Raw genomic sequence first — 23,176 nt, 5'->3', positions numbered from 1 at the left:
AACCTCCACGCTTGAGCTGTTCCCCATCGTTATCCTTTTGCTTCCTCTTGGAATACGACGGTATTCCACGAAGCTCGAGCGTTCCCTTGTTATGTGTTCTGTCGCACCTGAATCAACAATCCACAAAGGATTTAGTTCAGCAAGCATAGTAGAACTTGTTACATAACAAGATGAGGTATAACACACAGTACATACCTCTTGCTCAGTGCAATCACGAGCAAAATGACCAGGCTTTCGGCACTTGAAGCAAATCAAAGCTGATTTCTTCTTGCCAGCACTAGTCCCCCTTGAACGCTTGGGCCCACTCTTGTTTTTGTTCCCACCCTGGTTACTTTGCTTGGACCGCTGAGGTTGAGCTTTCTCTCTCTTGCGCTTGAAGCCTACACCCTTACTAGTGCTAGCTTCAGCAGCAAATACATCAGTTTGAGGGGTATCGGCCAACATCCGATCCTCATCAAGCTCAAGGTGCTTGGCAGCTTGATCGAAAGTCTTGACCTCATCAGCATGAGTCAAGAAGATCTTCATATGCTCCCAAGTCTTTGGCAATGACCTGATGACTGCGGAGACTTGCTCCTCATCAGTCTTCTGGCGCCCACATGCGCTCAACTCATTAATCATGTTTGACATGATGGTTATATGCCGCCTCATGGTGTGACCCTGGCGCATCTTATAACCGTCAAAAGTGAGTCCGAGCTGGCGGCCTCTTGTGGTGGAAGTCCCTCCATACTGGAACTTCACAGCCTCCCACAAAGACTTTGCAGTCCTATGCTTCTCATAACGAAGCATCAGGTCATCCCTCATGGAGCTCAGGATTGTAATCCTGGCTACCCGGTCTTTCCTCTTCCAAGCATTGTATATATTAAGGTCCCTGCGATGCTGTGCAGTGGTACCTTCCTCAGGTGGGTTCATGGTCTGGTTTATGGTCTCTAGCATATCCCCGCTCTTCCAGAGATATTGCACCTTTCGGTGCCAAAGGTCATAATTCCTCTCATTCAGCTTATCTCCTTTAGTGAGGTCAGCAACAATGCTCTTGGTAGCAGCCATTTTTCTAGAGATATTACATACAAGAATGAGTTCAATAAATCTAGCATAAAATACAACTCATGCAACAAAAATCACACTAGCATAGTCAACCTATGGGATAAGCACTTAAACCAAAAGAGATGCTAAAAAAACATTCAATCAAATTCTCATGCAAACCCACATAGACTTATACACTAACTTCATTCTGTGCAAGAAACATGATTGATAGACCCATAAATAAAAAAAATAGTTTTATCAAAATAAAACATGCAATCATGTTAAAGCTATGAGGTGGTTCACACAGAACACTTCTACCTCATTAGCTCCCACTAGGCCCCATTAGGCCCTTAATGCTCAAACATCACATAGATTGTGAGCCATAGATGTCCAATAAATAGAAACACATTCAAAATTGGACAAAAAATTCAGACGGATTCTGAGACGGATCACCGTCTGACAATCCGTCTGATACAGATTCTAAGACGGCTCTCCATCTGGAATCCATCAGCCCAGACGGACTGCCGTCTCACCAGACGGACAGTCCTTCTGGCATTCTGTGACCAGACGGATTCTGAGACGGCGCACCGTCTGAGAGTCCGTCTGGCTTCTGTGACCAAACGGATTCTGAGATGGCGCACCGTCTCGAGAGTCCGTCGGCTCTCGTGACCAAACGGATTCCGAGATGGCTCACCTTCTCAGAGATCCGTCCGGCTTCTGTGACCAAACGGATTCTGAGATGGCTCACCTTCTCAGCAGCCGTCTGGTACACAGACGTCAATTCCCCATTTAACGAATTTTTTTTTTCTTCTTTGAACGGAATTTTTTTCAAAAAAAACGGAAAATCACGTTTTTTTTTTTCTTTACAAAAATTCATCCAAAAACACATGAAAAAAATCCAACAATAATTATTAACAAAAATTATCATCATGGATTATCAATTCATGCAAATCTTCATTAGGAAAATTCACAGGGATCCTCCCACTCGGATCCGAATAAAAAATAAAGGTTTCCAAAAACCCTATCAATTCTCCCATGGGTTTCGTATTAAACCCTTGATCCTCCCATTGGATCCATACAATAAAATTAAACAATGGGGAGGAACAAAGAACCGTGGGAACCAATGGCTCTGATGCCAATGTAGGTAATACGTCAAAAGTAATTCAATTCAATTAATTGATGGGGAAAAAATTCCTTACCTAAATTCGCTTTCCCTTACTTGAAGTATTCACAGCGGAAGTTTAGATCCACGTTCTCGTTCCACCACCAAAGGTTTACCGGCGAGATTCCTCAATCACAGGGAAAGGGAATAATATCCACAACCCAAATGCCGTGGATTAATGGAATGAAGATCAAATACTAGCAAAGAAGAAAATCTAAGCCTGCGATTCTAAGAGAGAGGGAGAGAGAGATGGAGCCGCCGTTTCTCAGAGATTCGCTCGTGCGAATGAATTACTCCGTTACTTACTCACTAATGCGGTGGTTACTAAAATATATAACCTATTTTGTAACCGCCCTAATAGTGAGTTTCCAATATTGCCCTTGGGCATTTAATTTATTAATCAAATTAATAAATTCCAACATAAACTATGAAAACATCCTTCATCAACACAATAAACTCCATCTTCTTTTTGCAAACTCTTCTTTTGATTCATTGGAACGGTCATTGTCTTGCATTCTTCCATTTGAAACTTTTTAGGAATTTCCTTCGCATACTTCTTTTGGCAAATGAAATTTATTTTCCAGCTGCTTAATTTTCATACACGATAAGTATGTGATTAATCCAAGATCTGTCATCTTAAAAACTACATCATTTCCCTTTTGAATTCTACAACAAGCTCAACATTTTCACTTGTAGTTCAAATATCATCAACGTATACTTAAAATATCATCAACGTAAAGAAAAACATAGCCAATGTAATTTTTTTGTTTTACATAAAGGGTGGCCTTAGAAATGCTTTTTTTGAATCCTAGTGATACGGGAGGTTTGTACCTAACTGGTTTAAGCCTGGGTTGGGGCTGAACCTGACACTTAGTCGGGACAGTTACCGACCGGCTAAGACAGGACGTTACGTATGCTAGACTTATATGGCTACAACACTACTTAAGATGGAAGGTCAACTCAAAGGATGATTGAGTGGGACCAACGACAAGGAGGCACAATCTCAGGAGAAACAACAACCCTCGTCGGGTAAACTTACCAAATCCAAAAAAGGTAATACATATAGTATAAAAGCAAGGATTTGCCCATTTGTAAGCATCCAATACATTATGAACATAGCCTTGTGTAGTTCTTGCACGAAATCTTAATCTGTTCACTATCTGATTTAGCCATTGGAGGCGGCTACCTGGCATTCGAGGCGGCCGCGTATAACCTTTCTTGCAAGACTCATCGTCTGGCAGATTGAGGGGGCTTAGTCGGAACCAAGATTATAACTATGACGCATCACCTAGACTTAACAAATACTCATCTATCTTACTGTATCAAGCTCTAGGTGTTTGTTTCAAGCCGTATAGAGCCTTTTTAAGGAAGCAAACCTTCTCCTCTTCACCTTTCTCCCCAAATCTTTCAAGCTAACATAAATCTCCTATTGCTAAAAACACCATTCAGAAATGCAGATTTTACATTAAGTTGAAAAACTTCCCAACCCTTTTGATTTGCAATTAAAAGTGAAAGTCTAATGGTGTCCAACTCTACCACACAAATGTTTTTGAATAATCAACACAAAAAATTGAGCATATCCTTTAACTACCAATCGAGCCTTACGCTTGTTGATAGAACTGTCTACATTTACCTTTGTTTCGAGCACCCACTTTACTCCAATAATTTTTCTGTCTTTTAGTTTATCAACCAGCTCCCAAGTCTTGTTTTTCTTGATCATTGATTTCTCTTCCTCCATTACCTTCTTCCACTTTGGATCCTTAATAGCTTCTTCTTCTTCAATTTCAGTATGTTCACACAAATGCAACATTACATCTTTGATAAATATCAGATAGCATCCTGTTCCACGAATTGGTGGTTCATCTTCTAACTCTTCTTGCTACTGTCCTAATGTTTGGGAAGGAGTTTATTTCTGCTTGCTGAATGTTTTTTGATTCCAATCCCACTTCTCCTCTTCTTTGAAAGAAACATTTCGACTAATAATCAATTTTCTCACTTGAGTTTGATAGACTTTGTAGGCCTAGAGAATGAACCATAGCCCACAAAGATGACAGCTTGTTATATTTTGTCAAATTGATCACACTTACCTATGGAACAAGTGAAAAGCACAAGCAACTAAAAACTCTTCAGATTTTTGAATGAAGGTTTATAGCCATACCATACTTCAAATGGAGAGAAGTATTTAATACTCTATATACCGAATGTTCTTGTAGGATTTTGAGAGCCTCCAGTCAGCTTTTGTGAGAAAATTATTTTCCTCATTTTGTTTTCCCTTTGATCTAGGTCAAGAATCATGACTTGGAATTCTGATTTGAATATCAAATGTAATATCCACAAGAAAGGCTTTCTTTTCATAGTTTTGTATATAATACTCTACATAATTACATGATTAATTCCAAATCATTTATATTTGATCGTCAAATTTTACTTTACTTTGCATTTATTTATTGTTAATTTTAAATGGTAAATAAAGAGTACATGTAAATTATATTATTATTCAATATATTATAAAATATTGTACTTCTAGGGATGATGATTACAAGAAGGGTTTTTTTTTTTTCGTCCTAAATGTCACTTTCCTTCCCGCTACTTACCTTTGCAACCAGGCAAAGTTGTTACTCAGAAAAAAAAAAAAAAAAAAATCCAAGTCTTCTTTTGATTAAAGAAGAAAGGAAACAAAACCACGTTAAGGCTGCGTTTGTTTGGAAAGGTGGGGTGGAAAAAAAATGCAAAGGTGAGGTGGAAAAAAAAACATCTAGGTCCCATGTGTAGTGGGGTGAAGAGAAGGAAAGGAAAGGAAAGAAAATAGTTTTGTAGAAAAATAATAGTAGTAGGTCTTATTTCTTTTTCCAACTTTTTCACAAAATCCCACTAAATATGTGGGGTTTTAAAATGGCTTGGGGTGAGAAAGTTGGGTTGCCACATCACCAGACAAGAAAACTTGTTTCTCACTTTCCCACCCCAAGCAACCAAACAATCTACCATTTTAGAATTTAAGGGAAAAGTAAGAACTACACATTTTTTTCAAAATTTTCCCACCTCTTATTTCCACCCCACCTTTATTCCAGCAAACAAACACAGCCAAAAAATTTTCACCTCAAAGCAAGAAGAGGGACCCGATCAAGGCCCAAGGCCTTCCAAAACCGTGATGAACCGGGCCAGAGCCATTGGATTTACGAGGCCCAAGTGCTCAACTGCGAAAGTTAAATATAAGCGCTAACGAATGACCCGAGAGACAAATGTCTCGCTTTCTGCAGAGACGTTTCCTCTGTAGCAGAGGCAGTAGCAACACCAACAAGAGCTCAAATCAGCAGCAATGGAAGGTGAAGCAGGTAGCAAAGTCCAACTTCTCAGAGGCTTTAGACGAGATCAAGAAGCACATTCAAGATTCAGATTTCATTGCTATTTCGTCGCAGAAGAGCGGGGCCTTCTCTGCTCCTTGGCGTCGAGTGTTGCCATTCGACACTCCTGAGACTGCTTACTGTAAAGTCAAAGATGCTGCTGAGAAATTTCAGCTTTTTCAGTTTGCCGTTTGCCCTTTTACCATAAAGGAATCCAAGGTCATCGCCTACCCGTGAGTCTCTTTTTCTTTCCCTCTCTCATTTGTTGTATTTGTCTCTCTGTGTCACAGATTCGCTTAGTGTATATGCAAAACTCAACATTGCGAAAAATAGTTCCACTCTTCCACTTGCTTAAAATTTTCATTATGTATAAAGAATGGAAATTTTCGGTTTGTTCCCAGGTATTGATGCGTTTAACCTTTCTGTGGTCAGATGATGGGAAAGGAGAAACTAGGGTTTTTTTTGTTCTTTTCTATTTGTTTAGGCTGCGTTTGTTTGCAAAGGTGGGGTGGGAAAAAAGGGTGGAAAAAAAATATGTGGGCTGTGGTGGGACGAAGGAGAAAGGAAGGAAAGGAATTGATTTTGTGAAAAAGTAATAGTGGTGGGTCCCACTTTTTACTTTTCTCAACTTTCCCACAAAGTCCCACCAAATATGTGGGGTTTTAAAATGGTTTTAAAATGGCTTACGGTGAGAAAGTTGCTCTGCCACATCACCAGACAAATTTCCTTTCTCTCACTTTCCCATTCAAAGCAACCAAACAATCTACCATTTTGGGATTTAAGGGAAAAATAAAAAATCTACTCTTTTCAAGAATTTTCCCACCCCTTTTTTCCCACCCCACCTTTATTCCAACAAACAAATGCTGCCTTAGTTAAGTTAAATTTTCTAATGTAAATGAACTGTAGGTAGTCATTGTTTTTTGTGTTTTGGGTATATACCAGTGCTTTGTTCGTTGATTGTACAAAGCACGGAAATTGCTTAAAGGTTGCTGGATTATTTATAGGTGAAATTTAGAGGCACCATTTGGGGCTATTTCAAGCAGAACTGCTCCTCGGAGGCTTGGAGGCTTTAGAACCTTGTATGATCTTAACAACTGGAGGCAGCATATTTCAAGAAGAATGGGATTAACAGCAGGTTCGACAAGGAAAAAGAAATTTTTTTTTGGGGATGGGGGGATTGGAAGGAAAGAATTGAACTTTATTCTTTTGATCACATTGCGTTACCTTAATCTAATCTACATGGTTTTGGGCACAAATTTTCTCTATCTCCGTTTTATCACAAAAGCAGATAATAGTTTAGAGGACCTTGTGTGGGAGGCATAGATGGATATCTAATCCAAGCTAGTAAAAAGTACCTTGGGACACTTTTGCTATAGGGCCAATTTTAGATAGCAAATAATATGTTAAACCAAACACAAGAAATCATGAATTGAAAATAGAACAAAAACGAAAATTCATAGGGATTTAATGTGGTTCACACACCAATACAGTGTGTTACATTCACGGGTGAAGAAAAAGTACTTTTCGGTTTCCACTATGTAAAAAAAGAATAGAATGACGATCTCACAACCTATTGCCATAACGGCGTTACAAGAACTCTCACAAAAAAACCCTAAAGCGAAACCAAATCTCTCAATGATCTCATAGGCGAACCTACGATGTATATGTGTATATATAGTAAATGGGTTGATCCATTGGGTTGGGTCGTACCATATTGCGGGGGCTACGCCTCCGAATCCTCTCCATAATCCAGGATTAGTGATGGGCTCTGGCCCAAGCCCTCCGCTTCCATGACAGATTTTTAAAAACGGGTAATTCGGGTTGTCCATCAAATATGTTGTTGTGGGCGGGTCCATTGTCGAAGTTGGTATAAGAGTTTGGGTTACAACATAACATAATATTAGTGAAACAAGAGAAACATTTTAAGCACGGAGAGAAGTATCAATTAAACCTGACATTTAATTCAAGTGTGTTTCTCAGTTATTAGAACCTGCCTGCAAAAGATCCAAGGGATCTGGGACGTGGAAAAGGACTCGCTGTCATAGTGAAAGTTAGAAAAACAATTCAGTAGTCCTGGGTTCTGAAGGCTAGCTACCTAACCTCTAGCAAAGTAAACCAAGAATCAATAGAATAGATAACCATATGCTTAAGTCTCAAACTTGAGTAATTTCATGCAGTATCCAAGAAGTTAGGTAGGCGAAATTGCTCTATCAAAGGCTCAAATAGATAGGAAAACAGCGGTACCTCATGCTTAGAAGAAGTGATTAACAGACCTAAGAGTGGAAGGAATAAAGAAGGAAATAGAGGTAGTAATCTGCCTGTGAGTACCTTGGGATCAACCTAAGCATGGTGGGAGATCTCGCTAGATATCTCGTTTTTTCAAATAGGCGAGAGATCTCGTGAGATATCTCATTTTTTCAAATAGGCGAGACGAGATGGAGGTCGAGAGCAGAGAGTTGGGATATCTCACTCAAGATCTCGCCATATCTTGTCATATTTCGCCTTGGATCTCGCTGAAACTCTCAATTTTTGCTCTTTTTTTTTTTTTTTTTTTTGGATTTTGACTGGATTTTCACTTGCAACTACTCTTAGCACATCTACAACATCGAAGGAAGATTAATCATTAATTGCTTAGTCTTATATAAAACTTTTAATGGTTATATAATTTTATTATTCTATTCTTGAAAATTGAGATTGTGATACTCATATGGATGGAATTTTGATAACATTTAGGTTACTTGATGCATTTGATACACTTGCTTTTCATTTATATGCCTTAAAGGTTCTATATTACATGTTGTATAACTGTGCATTCCCTAATCCTACAACATTTCGGTTTCACATTATGGGTAGACTTAAAATCATACTTAGGGTTGTTTTATGACAAATCCAAGGTCACCAATGTGTTTAAAATGCCTTAAATAAACTAAATACCAAGTTTCAACCCAATTGAGACCCCTAAAATCCTTCGAGATGGGCCACCGAGTTGACGCCAAAAAATTGTATATCTCAATAGAGATTTCGCCGAGATGGTCGAAATCTTGGTTTTCAAAGTGGCGAGATCTCACTCGAGAGCGAGATCTTCTATCATGCGCCTAAGAAAAGTCTGCCACCCAAGTAAGGTATTGAATCCTTAGCAAGCATCCATTTAAAAATCTGTATTTCACTAGGTCAGACTGTCTATGCATTGAATCCATTTCTCTGATAGCCGCTAAATTGACTTAGAATTCATATAGTCATACTTATACCTGGAAGAGCCTAATGAAAATGTATTTATTTGACATTAGGTAGGACTGTTGAACCATAGCATAAACTAATGTAGATCTCGTACTCCCAACTCCTACCCTTTGTCTAGACCCACTAAAATGTCTGATTACGAAGAATCACCTAGAACAAAGGCCAAACACATGTAATCCAATCCAAAGTACGCCTTTTATATTATTTTCCAGCATCAGCAGAGTATTTATTTGTGTAGGAGTCTTGAGGAGCTGTTTACTGGTGGCATATGTTGTATGTTTTCCTTTTTGGGCCTCAAGTAGGACTTGGTACTTAACATGCTGAAGAATGAGGTATATTCTCACTGTGTACATGAATCACATTTGTGGAACTTATTCTACTTAAACTGGTTAATTCTGTCAAAATTGTGTCCTAGGATTGCCTGCTTATATCTTTTACTTTATCGGTTTTCCTTCTACTTTTGTCCATAATAAAATTAAAAACAAGCTTTCAAAACTGTTCCTGTTGCAACCTGCTATTATTTTATGCTTTCTGTGCTAGCTGCCATTTTCAAATATACAGTTCAAACATTGTCTCCAGTTTCTTCCTGATCTTTATACCTTAATTTAGCACATTAAAACAAACCAGACTTTCATCTGTAATTCTTTTTCTCCTTTATGTTTATGTATGCTTGACGAGATTTCTAATTCTGTTACAGATACAACTTTCACTTGTTTCCAAGGGATGAGTTGAACATAGGCATGCCATCGTACAGTTTTTCATGTCAAACATCATATTTGACGTCTATGGCTCGGGAAGATTTTGATTTTAATGTCTGCATATATGATGGTCAGTCTTCATATTTGGTTTGATACGTCACTCATTTATGTTGAACTAGTATCAGAAATGCAGTTTTTCTGTACATTCAGTTATCATGTATTATTTCAATTGCAACATATAGATGGGGCATAATGGGCCCCTTTATATAGGAGTCCACTATATGTTGGATCTTTATCACTAGGTCCATCAACCTCACTTCATGCCCTATCTCCAGGAGTCATATGCTGAAGTGGTACTTTTGCCTACCAACCACCCTGAGTGTTTCCTCTCCACTGAAACCAATCCTCAGATGTGAACACCGACCTTAGTCCATATTTCTTGCTCTCAGTATTCTTTAAAGCAATATAATTCGTCATAAATCTGGTGATTCAGGGTAGAACTAGGTCTACACCACATTTCGCTCTCAACATGTTTAGGTGTAGCTCTGATTGTAGATAAAGTTGGCGACTTGGCTTGCCTTCTCAACTACAATTTGCACAGTCTTGATTCCAATATCTTTTACCATGAGATCAATGTCTTGGGCAACACATGGTGTCCAAAAAAGGCTGTGTCTGTGTTACTCATCATTAGTTCCCCAGCCTTCTTGAAGTTGCTACAAATTATCTATGACAATATGCACAACATTCTTCACCCCCACCTTTTCTATCACATCTTTTAAGAGCCTATAGATATACCTGTGATCTTTCACTTCTTTAGATGCATCCATTGTTCTTAAAAAAATTGTTCGCTCATCGCAGTATATCGATGATGGATTTTCTTGTTGAATTGGTCTACCCATCAATCTCTGCTCTCTGTTTTGGTAGATACACATTCTTGATCTCATAAGGGGTGGGACCATGATAACCTGGACCAGCCTGTGCAATAGTGTCATCACTGTTTAGTAATAGGGGCCCTATGTGGTGTTAGCTTTGATGGTGTTGAAGAGCATCTTCTTTGCAATAGAATTTTTAACTAGCCCCTTAATGTTCTTTCAAGCGCCTTTGATCTTGAACTTCTGTGCCCCTTTCTTTTTAAACACCAGGTCCTGGTCTAGAATAGGATCTTCTGATGTAGGCATTGATGAAGGTGGAACTCTCTAACTCGATGATCTCTTAAATAGACCACCAAACACACCACCTGACCTAGATGGTCCAATTTTTGGTACTAGCTCCTGCACTACCACATCTCTCCTACTCCTATGCCAATGATGCCAAGCTTTGTCTCATCACCCAATGCAAATCTCTAGCCTTTGCAGTTGTCTCTATGTCATCAGGCACAATCATGGGATCATCATCATCGTCATCATCCCCTACTCCAAATGAAGGCCTCTTTAGCTGCTTGTGCTACATCAACAGGAACCATGTGGGATGCTGCAACACCTCTAGAAGTGCCAACTAGATGTTGCTTGACTCTAATGACCCACCTCCAAAAAATTTATGGTGACAAAAGTTGCACTCAGTTCTTCTCTTGGCCCCCATTGATAGGTGTATCGTACTACTATGCAATGCCACCATCATCCCATGTAGCAACACTCCCAGATAACCTCTAGCTCAGGCTCTGATCCTCCTGCCCCTGTAAACTCTCCTCCCCCTACTTATGGGAAGTCCCCTTTCCTTGCCTTTGAGACAAATCACCTTATATGGTTTGACATTATCATTGTTCCATACATAAAATGCTTGTATAAGTAATTTCTGTCTGACAAAGAAAACAATGTTTTACCTATCTAATATTTCCCCCCCTGCCAATGTATTTTTTTTTTCAAATATAAAATCATTTTAAAAGTTTTCTTCGACAACAAAATTGGTTCCGCATTGCAAAACCAAGGACAAAAACATATGGGCAACAGTTTAAAATATATCGAAAGTCATTTCATATTTTTCTATGATTTTCAAAACTAGAACATGCATTTTTCTATATTTTCCCTTCTTCTTTTAAATTTTTTTTTTTTATAATAATTTTTATGTATACACATTTTGTAAGAGTAAAACAAATAATTAAGAGGTGGAAAAATATTTTGACTCCAGGAGACCATGGGTCAGCCTTTGGAGTTTAGCATACATTTACTCCATCAACATATAAATTGCATTTCACATATAATTTTTACATTTTGTACGTAGGAAAATGGATTTTTTAAATCAAGAAAATAAAATAATAATACACTTAGGGAAAAAATTTCGACACCGTGACTTCGCAAATCAGCACACAATGTTAAACATATATTTTTTTCATTAAGATTGAACTACTATTGAATATGGATTTTCACCCCAAAAAAAAAGAAAGAAAGGAAGGAAAAAATGGTATGCCACAATGTTAGGTTAGTATAAGTATGAAATATTGTAAAGGATAGGGTATTTTAAGAGACATATCGTCTCGTATCGAGTATTGTATTGTGTTGACTAATTGATGTAAACCCTATTTTAGGGCTAGGATTTCTTGGATGAATTCCCTAAAATTAACGGTTTGCCCACAATTTTTGAAAAATTTGAAAGCAAAAGAATAAGGATGTAATGGGTGGTTCTAGAATTACTGGGGATTTTTAGGGAAAGTGTATGGTTGATGTGGATATCTTCCAAAAATTTGGGTAGTTCTGGTTTGGTAAAGGCTAACTAAAGGGTCTATGGATCGTAGGATTTGGTTAAACAGAAAATTAGGGAATGATGGGGAAATATTAGGGTGGAAACTTTGGAGGGAAAACAATTTAACTTGTGGGATGGGATAGGATGTTATAGGGTTGTGAAGATCTTGGGCAATCTTTCTTCTTTCCTTTCCATTCTTATTCTTCTTCTTCTTCTTCTTTTTTTTTTTTTTTTTTTTTTTTTTTTTTTTTTTCCGATTTTCTGATTTTCTGCAAGTCAGAAACAGGGGATGGGAGGGGATGGTTGCAATGAAGAAAAGAGAGAGAAAGAAGGGGCAGCAGGGTCGGGGAGAGGTGGGGGAGCAACTAGGAAGGATCACACGGGGTAAAGAGGGGGGAGGTCTTAGGGGCTGTCAGGGGCTTGGGAAGGTGCTGCCAGGGGTGTGACAGCAAGGGGCAAGGGGTTTAGGGTTTGTGCAGGCGGGGGAAGGGTGGGGTAGGTGCAATGGGTATAGGAGGGTATGGGAGGCGGTAGGGGCTTGCTGTACTTGAAAGCTGCTGTAATTTCTTGAAGTTGTTGGAGATGGGAAGAAGAGTGCTGGAACTTGAAGAAGGTGCTGATCTTTGAAGAAGAACTCTCAATCTTGACTCAACCGTGGCCCCCTCAACAAGGTCACGATCCTTAATCAATTCTTTTGAAATAGTCAGACTTAACCTTAAAATGAAAAGACTAGGCTTATTTCTAGCCTACTAAAGACTCCACTCTAATTGGGGATCCTTTATAATCTAGGATCTCCCTTACAATTAATCTCAGCCACGCAAATAAAGACGTTAATTTAAACTAAACAACTAATGTAGTCTTTTTGAAAATAGATTCCTGCTAAGACATTAGGACTCCAACAAAAGGAAAGGAACTCTTCTTGCAATAAAAAGCTACAGGAGTCCTTTAAAGAAAAACTCCTAAAGATTCAAGAACTCATCTTTAACTCAAACAAGACTTCTAACTAATCAAGATTCTTTTGAAAACTAAAAAAGAAAAAGTTCTGAAAATTAGATCCAGGAATGGACCAAACTACCCCTCTAGAAGGGTTTGGCCAGCCATAGGTGTGCCACTTTGGGGTTTTGGCCAGTAGTGAACCCTTGTTCACATCACCAATACATTTTTGGTTCAATCCAACATGTGCCCTTTAGGGGAAAAAAAGAAAAAGAAAAAAAGAGAGAAGTATCGATACATTGGATTGCACATGATTTAAAGGGCACATGTTGCAATCCAACGTGTGCTAGTATCATATCGTATCGTGAGATACTTTTAAATCATGCCTCAATGTGAAGCAACACCAGAATGTTGATGGAATCAAGCTCAATCCAGTTCCACCCTGCATTTGCTGGCAAGAATGAGGTAAAAGCCCCCCAATATTTGAGCAAAGAATGAGTGAAAATAGTGAAGATTCGAAGAGAAAATGAGGGTAAGAACTTTATTCTTGTCAAAATGGTGTTTAAAGCCCAATTTTACACTAAAGTCTATCTGAAATACCATATTTCGAGTTTCAACTGAAACACTTGACATCTCGTTGAAATGCTGCATAAAATATTTCGGGCTTATATTTTGTCTTGACCAGGTCAAGACTACCAAAATATTTTGCTGAGACAGAAATACAACAACAATAACAACAAGAAGCTTTAACTAAATGGGGTCGGCTACATTGCTGAAGTTTCACAAAATTTTGAACAATGTCCTTTGGTCTTTATTGAAAATGAACGTATTACCTCAGAAGACTCTTGAAGCTTATTATTGATCAGCGGAACTCCCAAGTCGTTTCTAATGTGGTTTTTGCTTACTTTATCTGTCTTAGTTTTTCTGTAAATCCATCTTAGCATCCTCATTTCAGCTATACAGCTTCTGAGTATGACACTTCTTAACTGGAAATATTCCATTTCCCTCTAATCAAGATACTCGTCGGTGTTCTATTATAGTTAGGATTAGTTGTAGTTAATATCCTAATTGTATTTTACTTTCCAATTCCTGATAGGACTGTGAACCCTTTCTATGTAATTCTACTTTGTTATAAATAGAGAACCTTCTTTTTTTTTTTTTGGGAGGGGGGGGGATGTAGTAGCTGCTAGCTATCGAGTTCTGTTATTTATCAGCTCTGCTTTCTCTCTCATCTCTCTTGTTAATGTAGTACTGTATTTGAATGATCAAAATACTAGCCAAATAGGACCTTTCACAGGGAATCAACTTCAGATTTGATAGACTTAAGATAGATAAAAATTCAGATATAATGGAAGGCTGAAAACCGAAGTGGTAGAACAAGGATATTGGTTTAGAACAAGGACTAACTAGGTCTTCAAAATAGCAGTATGCTATAAAGAAGAATGGATGGAACAATATAAGAGAATTAAGAGAACAATAAGGACAACAAAGTAACATGTAACACCCGGGCTTCTCACCGCAAGGTGGATCGATTGGATCAAACACCAACCTTCCTTGATCAAACACAAGGAGTCTTAACACCCGGGCTTCTCACCGCAAGGTGGATCGATTGGATCGAACACCAATCTACCTTGATCACTCCAAGAGGAGGAATGCTAGCAAGCAATTTGATTTCATTTCACAAGTTGTTTCTTCACCATTTACACAAGTCTCTTTGTATAGCATTCTAAAGAGACAAAAACGTTCATGGTAACATCCAACCACTAGCTAAAACAACCTACTACAAACATTAATGGAAACATCCAACTACTACCCAACACCACTAGTCGAAACAACATTGGAAACATCCAACTACTACCCAACACCACTAGTCAAAACAATAATGGAAATATCCACCAACTATACCCCACCACTAACCAACACCACCTACTAGCTCCTTTTGTTGACTTTTCAAAGCTAGACTTGGGCTTAGTTCAAAATAGTGGGCTGATATTCTTCTTCCACTAAAGTGATCCAAGCCCATGAAACCATGGGCTCATTTTAACCCACTCCAATAGTCCTAGCCCATGCAAGCCATGGGCTGTTTTGGGTCATGTCCTTAGGCTTTAATGGGCTTGAGCTTTGGGCTTTTCTCTCTTTTGTATCTGCTGCCAATTCTGCATCACTTGTTCTCTTCTTTGGTTCTTTGGTTTACATATTCAGTTCTGTTACAGAGCTGATTGAGAGCAGCTCCAATACATGATAAGCTACAAGGTAGTCACTTGAGGTAGATAGCCATGTTAAGGCCTTTGGATGCTTGAATGTGGAGCTGTCAGTCAGTTCAGATTGAAGGAACTAAGAGAGTCGGGGCAGATCTAAAATGATCTTAGGAAAAGTGGTGGGGAAAGACATGCATAGCCTAAACCTTATATTAAATATGACCTCGAAAACAGCTGATTGAAGGGCAGTGATTCATGTAGCCAATCCATTTGGTTGGGATGAGGCTGACTGGTTGTCGTTGTTTGCATATGTGGTGGTAAACAGAGGAGGCAAAGAAGGTTTTCATCCCTGGTCCTAGGGTGTCTGACTCATTCTCTCTCTCTCTCTCTGAAAAGATTCTCAAGGCCAAAGAGTTTGGTGGTGTCGTGAAATATTGGTCCAAGCTGACTTCTCGAACCTTGCCTCTGATAATTGCTAACTTCCAACCTACTGTTTTGATCATATATATATATTTCTGTAGTTGGTCTGTCAATATCCAAAGCTTGCTGCTGCCTTTTCAGTGATTTTGCTGTGGTTGAATTCATCTAGCTGAACTGTTGATTTTAGGTCACACATTCGGTAAGGTTTGCTTGTGATCTTCACATGGATATGAAATGTAAAAATTGTCTGAGGCTTTCCTGGTATATTGAACTTGGAGATAATGTGAAATTGTTAACTGGTGGAATGTTATGCCTTGGATAGGATTATGTTGTCTCTTTCTGTTGTTGAAGAGTGGTAAAACTTTAAAGTCTTATATTTTCCTGGGCAGGTATATCATACTTATCCAGGGTACAAGAATCCGGTGCAAAAGATAGGATTGGGAGTCCTATTTCTAGGATTCACCCAGTGAAATTTTCTTTGACCAAATCTGTCGCTGATTCAGTGTTCTTGGAAAGGACTAGGTCACGGGTTAGGCATTGGGTAAATGCATGTAAAGATCCGATTCCAAATAAGGGAACTGATGGTAGGCCCAATGACATTATTTCTTTTGCATTCTGGTTTATTTCCTCTCTCATATCTAATCTTCGTGTCAATTACAGATGGTCTTGTCAAATCACTGAGGAAACTTATCTTAGGTGAAATGTTTGGATCAAGACCATGCATGAGTATAGATGTTTGCAGTGAACGTCAAGTGGAGCTGCTTCTGGAGGTGCATGAATTTGCTATGGTGGCCCTTTGCATGGATGCAATGATGCTTTCATGGGTTTCAGTTTAATGAAGTGACAATTTTAGTTGGTTTGTGTCATGTTCTGTTCTTACAAAAGTTTATTTGCATCCTTGTTGCTGCAGATGTTGGGAGAGTTCACTGATCTTGTACCACTAATTATCCCAGATAATAGTGGGGGACCCAAGGCAGTAAGAGTGGTACTGACAAACTCTGAAGAGGACAAGAAACTTCTTGAGGTTGGGCCTAAGAATTCCTTGATAATCCTTGCTCTGATCATTTATAGAAATAATCACGTAATTTTACTTTTCTTTTCAGCATGTAATTGTAGTTTTGTTTGATAGAGGGAGCTTGAAAATACTGAAGAGGAGGAAAACAGACGAGTTCGTGGCTTCCGAGAGGTTATTGATGCTGTATCTGTTTCCCAGAAACCTATTGTTGCCTACGACTGTCTTAATGGTGCGTCTCTATATGAATTGTCGACATCTGTTATATTTCTAGCCTCAATCTTCTTCGTGCTATATTACAAAACTTGCCAGGAATTCAATGATGCTGAGTTTACATATTTTTTATTATTAATATTATTATCATTTTTTTTGGCCATGCAGAGTTTGCATTCATTCATTCAAAATTCCTTGCTCCTTTACCTCAGAGCATGAGTGAGTTCATGTGCTCCTTGCGCTTTGCTTTTCCCTGCATCCTCGATATTAACCATTTGTTGAAGGAAATTGGTCCTCTGAAAAAGGCAAAAAACTTGCCTGCAGCAGTGTCCTACTTGAAGAGACAATTCTTTGCACCCCTTGATATGGAAATTTCACACCAAGGCAAGCCTTTTTTCCTTAGCTTCTTGTTTCTGTTAGGTTATACCTTCTTGTTGGGTCTTGACTTCTCTATGCATGACAACGCATTTAGGTTCATCAAAGCAGGAATATGAAGGCAAGAACCATGGGCATAATGTTCTAAGGATAACACATTTGTTTGCCAAACTCTGCTTGATAATGAAAGTAAGTCCTGGTACAAGAACGAATGATGATCTAGATAATGCCATGGAAAGCTATGCAAATGATTTCAACCCCTTCTGTACCAGTCTCCAAGAACCAATTGATGGAGAAGACATGGTGTGGATGGATAATTCAAGAAAAGTGAGAACTGAAGATGTGGCTTTCTTGTGGGGATTCAGAAGCGGGATGTCTGCTGGAGTATTGAAAAGTATACTATGTGGATCTCATGAAGTGTTCTGTGAAGATTTTGAGGTTAGATTGGTGGACAAAACTTGTGCTATTGTAGTTTTCTGGAAACCTGGTTCAGCTGAGGTCTTACTCAATGTGCTGGATTCTGGGACAGTTGGTTCTGGTGTTCTGAAGGAAATGATTTTAGAAGGTCTTAGAGGAGCTGGATACCAACTGTATAAGAGGATATGCAGACTAGGTTTATGGGAATCAGAGTTAGCTGAATCCTTTGACAGGGCTGCCTTGGAAGAGCCGATCTCCAATATCTTGAGAGCTGATTCCACAAAAGATTCGTCAGAGATCGATTGGAACAATGATTTTGTGATTAAACTTGAAGATCTTTAATATTAATTTTCTTCCGAGTCTCCTGTGAAGGGCGTAACAGATGCTCATTGCAGAGCTCAAGAACTGATATAGCAGAGGATTCTTCATTAAATTTTTAATCTGATTCTGGGAAATTAAGATGTAAAATCTACTCAGAGATAAAGGAAAATGATTGCTTTGTAAATTTGAAACAAATTGGAAAAGCAGTTTAACAAGGGAATGTCATTGTCATGTGCTGCTTCCAGGGGTTGGAGATGCTTTGTACTGGGTATTCTGTATTCCTGGCTGTAAACATTTCTTAATCAACTTATGAATCATTTAATTAGAAATGATTATGGCAGATTTCATTGTTTTGGAAAAAAATATATTCCCTTTTAACTTGTATGACCATTGACCATTCAAAAGCTTGATAATTCTGTCACATCTTGCCTCCTTCCAACATCCAATTACCCTGTTGTGAGTTAATTTTTTGCTAATATCAGATATAAAAAATCCAATATAATTAGGAACGAATTCAAATAAAAAATTCATATTGTTTGTAATTGAAAGAAATATCCATTTTATTTGTTATTAATATATACTGAACGCAAAATTCTGTTAGGGCCTGTTTGGTTACATGAGTCTAGAAATTTCAAATATCTAAAGATTTTAAATATCTAGAGATTTCAAATTTATAGAGTTATAATTTATAAAATTAGATGTTTGGTTGTGGAATGAAATCTTTGGATTCATCCTAAAAAACTATTTGATGGACGTGATTTTTGTGAATGTGCAAATGTATAGCTTTTTTGAAATCTCTAGATTTCACCCCTTACCCATAAATTTACAGATTCACGTTTTTAGTGTAAAAAGGTGAATCTCTAGATTTCATGAATCTAGAGATTTTTACAACCAAGTGGGTATAATTCTCAGATTCATGAATCCAGAGATTTCTGGATTTGAAATCTCTGGATTCATGTAACCAAACAGGTCCTTACGAAATTTTAGAGAACACTATTATTAAGGGTTATTTATTTATAGAAAATTATGCTTACAGCAGAGCTGGATTTAACAGTCAGACCAAGAATGGAAGGACCACACTTTCACCCAAAAAAAAAAAAAAAAAAAAGAAGAGAACAGAAGGACGTTGCCAACCAACCTCCATGCCTCTTTTAATAAGCTCATTGATGATGGAGAAAACTATAAGTCAATCTTTATGGAAGTCAGCCAAGCATTGGAATCTTGTACTTGAGATCCTATATATGTAAGAATTTACTATAGCAGTAACTGTAAGATTTATAATTGGATCCTATATATGTAAGAATTTACTATAGCAGTAACTGTAAGATTTATAATTGGTTCCAAAATTCAAATTCGTATCCACTGTTTAAAGTCCAAAATCATTGAAATGTGCATCATGATTTCTCGTGGTATTAATTTCCATTCTCAATTTTGTCCATGAGTAATAGGGTCATCATTCGAAAGAAAGAAAAGCATATATGCAACTTTTACCATAAACCCCACAATTTTTTGACTGTTGAACCACTTGGATTTAAAGGATCTGCACAAATCAATCAACAGAATTTCTTGGGCTTCATTACATAACACACATAAAAAATGAAAAATTGATACAGAAAGATCCTAAGAAATATGGCGTTTATGGCAAGTGCAACAACACAAGACTTCTGCTTCTTAATCAGAAGTGTAATTAAGGGGCATTTAATAAATGTCGGATTCTCTGCTTGAAAATGTAAGATATGGTGATTATCCAGTTTGAAAAAAATCATCATCTTCATCCCAGTTTCTTTGCTTTACAATGTATTTATATGGGTAGCTGTAAATGGTTTCACCCTCCATCAAAGTATTGCTCCCCTTGGCTTTAGATTTCTCTATCGTTCTTGTATTGTTACTGAATGGCTTCTTCTATATTCAGGAAACTGCTTGTCATCTCTTTTCTGTTAGCATCATCAAACTCAGTGATTAGTGTCTCCAGGTTGCAGGAACAGCCCCTAGTTCCATGTTTGTTCATCTTTGGAGATTCACTGCTTGACAATGGCAACAACAATGCCCTTGCTTCCTTAGCTAAATCTAACTATCACCCTTATGGGGTTGATTTTCCTGATGGACCAACTGGAAGGTTTTGCAATGGGCTTACTTTTGGTGATATCACTGGTGAGTCCTCTTTACAAAGTGTATCATTGATTGATATCTCATGTGAACGTGATCAAACAACATCAGTCAGTTTTAGGCACATTTCTCTGGTGGATTTGATCATCATAAAACCGTTCAAAACTTACAAAACTTCCCAACTGCATGCAGCTCAACTCTTGGGTTTTACTGATTTTATTCCACCCCATGCAACTGCAAGAGGTGAAGATCTACTTAGAGGAGCCAACTATGCATCCGGAGCTGCTGGAATAAGGATCGAGACTGGGAAGCAATATGTAAATATTTTCGTTCCTTCCCCCAGCCCAAACCACACATATACTCAAAATACACATTCTTTTTTAAAAGCTCGAATCCTGAGACTTTCTTCGTCTTACTACCTCTATATAAGGCTATTACAATGTGGCAGAAACACGAAACACGTCCAGTATGGTTAACTGATTTGTAATTGCTTATATCATTCTTTGATTTTCTTGTTACCACAGGGTGCTCGCATTAGCATGGATAGACAGTTAAAGAATCATCGATCAACGGTAGATCAAGTGGTGAAGATACTTGGGGATGTTGATGCAGCAACTAACCATCTACACAAGTGCATGTACATCGTTGGAATTGGGAGCAATGACTACCTTAACAACTACTTCATGCCTTTAACTTATAAGACAAGTTGGCAATACACACCAGCCCAATATGCTAATGTTCTTATTGAACAGTATTCTCAGCAAATCAGGGTTGGTAACATCTTTACTTAGCTTAACTATGATCCTTTCTGTGTTTAATTTCCTTTTTAAGTTATGTTTACTAAGAAGAGAGAAAGTTCATTCATTCTTTCTTGATCATTATAGAGCTTGTACGGTTATGGAGGAAGGAAGGTGGCTCTGATGGGAATTGGTCCTATAGGTTGCACCCCATATGAAATTACTCGGAATAGTCTCGATGGTTCAGAATGTGATGAGAGTATCAACAGTGCAAATCAGCTTTTCAATGACAGGCTTAAGGATCTTGTGGATGAGCTCAACAATGATCTCCCAGATGCAATGTTTACATTTGTGGATGCTTATGGGATATTCACTGATGTTTTCCAGAATGCTGAATCTTATGGTAAAACTTAGTTATTGCTTGAGTTTGGTCTTTCTTTCTCTCACATGTAGGCTGTAGCTACTGGTTCAGTTCGAGATTTTCGACTGAGATATATCTCGGTTCCACAAGAAATCATGATGAAACCTTGAGCCAGTACTGACTTGTACCAGTGATCTTCCACCTACCTTGAAGTTTGTCGTGACGAGTTCTGCCTTGAAAATGCTAGGTTTTGATCAAAAGTAATCAATTCATAGAAGTGATTTTTGTTGAGGTATTTGAGTCATACCCGACTTATGTTGAGGTACTCAAGTTATATTCAACTTATGTTTTAACATAGACTATCAGATTAGTTACGATGTGTAATGGACCTTTGTGGGAGAGTTCAATTATCAATAGAACTTGGTTTGGTTCTATAAATACTAGCTGGAATAAGCAACGGTCTGGGTATTCCAATCTTGACACTCAGGGTGTAATGCTTTAAGCAACCTTGTGCTTAAACCCTAACGATTTCTTTTAGTATTCGAATTCCTCTATGAATGATGCGTATTTTGGTTTGTTGTCGATTACAGGATTTAGGTTCTCTACCCGTGCATGCTGTGGGGTGGGGCGCAACAATGGAAAAATAACATGTCTTCCTCATGAGAGTCCCTGTGGAAATAGGAGTGAGTATTTGTACTGGGATTCCTTTCATCCAACCGAAGCTGCAAATTTTATATTCGCAAGGAAGTCTTACAGTACTGGTGGATCTCCTTTACATGCATACCCAATTGATATCCACAATCTGGCTCTGCTGGGAAGTACATAAAGATTGAGATATTGCTTACTGGTTATATGAACTCTTCTTGTAGCAGTAATTACAAGAAGCTTTCTACACATCAACTACTGTATCTGCATGAGATATATTAAAAGAATCTACTTCCCTTTCTACCAATTGACCCTCTCTTATTTTTCTGTAGAATTTCTACCAGATGACTAATATGTCTCAGTTAGGTGCCTTAATCTAGGGTGTCAGCCCATTGGCTCATTGCATCCATCTAAGTGAAATGAATCTTATATGAACTCAAATGTAAGAGAACCAAACTATAACCAAATCGACTCATGTACAGGTTCATCCTCTCTCTCTCTCTCTCTCTCACACGCAGGTACACACAACACTATCAAGTTTTAAGAATCGTGAAATTGGTAAAAATGGACACTTCAGTTCAACAAGTGGGTTCAACTCTACTTTTTTTCTTTCCAGAAAACTGTTTCAGTTGTAGTTCAATTTCTTTGTCATCGTCTTTAAGAAGTAGTTACACATGTTATCTATAATGGAGTCAGTTATTTTTTTTTTTCAAATTTCATTTTGTTCCCAGTACAATTAGGATATTGTAGCTTAATTTTGGTGGCTAGACATCGAGATACGTCAAAAGTCTTGATATAATGTGGAAGTTGATTGACATTAATGTATGTTATTTTGTACAAAAATTTATTTAATCAATTTTTTCTTCTTTTTGTGGTTAAATCATACCGTAATTGCTTCAATTCCTAGGGTAGGTAATGCTAATTTGGTTCAACAATTTATGCCTATTAGTCTATGCAATCTTAGTTATAAAATTGTTGTTAAGTTGCTTTCCAATTGCCTCAAACCACATCTTGCTAAATTTATTTCTTCTCTTCAACGGCGTCTATCATGGGTAGGCAAATTTATGATAATATTTCTATTGACCATGAGTTCTTTTATTGATTGAATCATACGAAGAAGGGGAAAGGGGATTTGTGCCTATAAAATTAGACCTTTCTAAGGCCTAAGATAGTGTAGAATGATTTTAATTATCAATATCCTCAAATTTCTAGGATTTCTCTTATTTCTAGCCTATTTAATTCCACCTTTATTTCTCTTAAACTTAATGAATCTCCTTTTGATCTCTTTAAACCCTCTAGGAAAT

At 37.9% G+C, this 23,176-nt stretch overlaps 2 protein-coding genes across 2 annotated transcripts; both read left to right on the top strand.

The window, feature by feature from the left end:
* Window positions 1-5,375: 5,375 nt before the first annotated feature.
* LOC149028779 (Polynucleotidyl transferase, ribonuclease H-like superfamily protein) lies at window positions 5,376-18,367 on the top strand. The gene is made up of 8 exons (XM_089139014.1): window positions 5,376-5,756; window positions 9,458-9,588; window positions 16,075-16,269; window positions 16,346-16,455; window positions 16,596-16,709; window positions 16,815-16,929; window positions 17,079-17,294; window positions 17,383-18,367. The coding sequence occupies exons 1-8, from the start codon at window positions 5,422-5,424 to the stop codon at window positions 18,042-18,044; spliced, it is 1,878 nt and encodes a 625-aa protein (XP_088995140.1). The 5' UTR covers window positions 5,376-5,421; the 3' UTR covers window positions 18,045-18,367.
* A 1,548-nt stretch (window positions 18,368-19,915) lies between these two features.
* On the top strand, window positions 19,916-22,053 carry LOC149028778 (GDSL esterase/lipase At5g45670-like). Its single transcript, XM_089162235.1, has 5 exons — window positions 19,916-20,174; window positions 20,322-20,446; window positions 20,654-20,899; window positions 21,014-21,269; window positions 21,818-22,053. Exons 1-5 carry the CDS (start codon window positions 19,916-19,918, stop codon window positions 22,051-22,053), a joined length of 1,122 nt encoding a protein of 373 aa, XP_089018361.1.
* The last annotated feature ends 1,123 nt before the right edge of the window (window positions 22,054-23,176 follow it).

The sequence above is a fragment of the Hakea prostrata genome, chromosome 1 (genome assembly GCF_041222555.1).
Source record: "Hakea prostrata isolate BN-2017 chromosome 1, UWA_Hpros_2, whole genome shotgun sequence".
NCBI lineage: Eukaryota > Viridiplantae > Streptophyta > Magnoliopsida > Proteales > Proteaceae > Hakea > Hakea prostrata.
This window is presented reverse-complemented; position numbering and strand designations above follow the sequence as displayed.

Coding starts and splice junctions, on each gene's coding strand:
- LOC149028779 (XM_089139014.1), top strand. CDS start 5,422: ATGTCTCGCTTTCTGCAGAGACGTTTCCTCTGTAGCAGAGGCAGTAGC. Junction 16,270..16,345: donor TCCAAATAAGGGAACTGATG/GTAGGCCCAATG, acceptor TGTCAATTACAG/ATGGTCTTGTCAAATCACTG. Junction 17,295..17,382: donor TATGGAAATTTCACACCAAG/GCAAGCCTTTTT, acceptor CAACGCATTTAG/GTTCATCAAAGCAGGAATAT.
- LOC149028778 (XM_089162235.1), top strand. CDS start 19,916: ATGGCTTCTTCTATATTCAGGAAACTGCTTGTCATCTCTTTTCTGTTA. Junction 20,900..21,013: donor AGTATTCTCAGCAAATCAGG/GTTGGTAACATC, acceptor TGATCATTATAG/AGCTTGTACGGTTATGGAGG. Junction 21,270..21,817: donor CCAGAATGCTGAATCTTATG/GTAAAACTTAGT, acceptor TGTCGATTACAG/GATTTAGGTTCTCTACCCGT.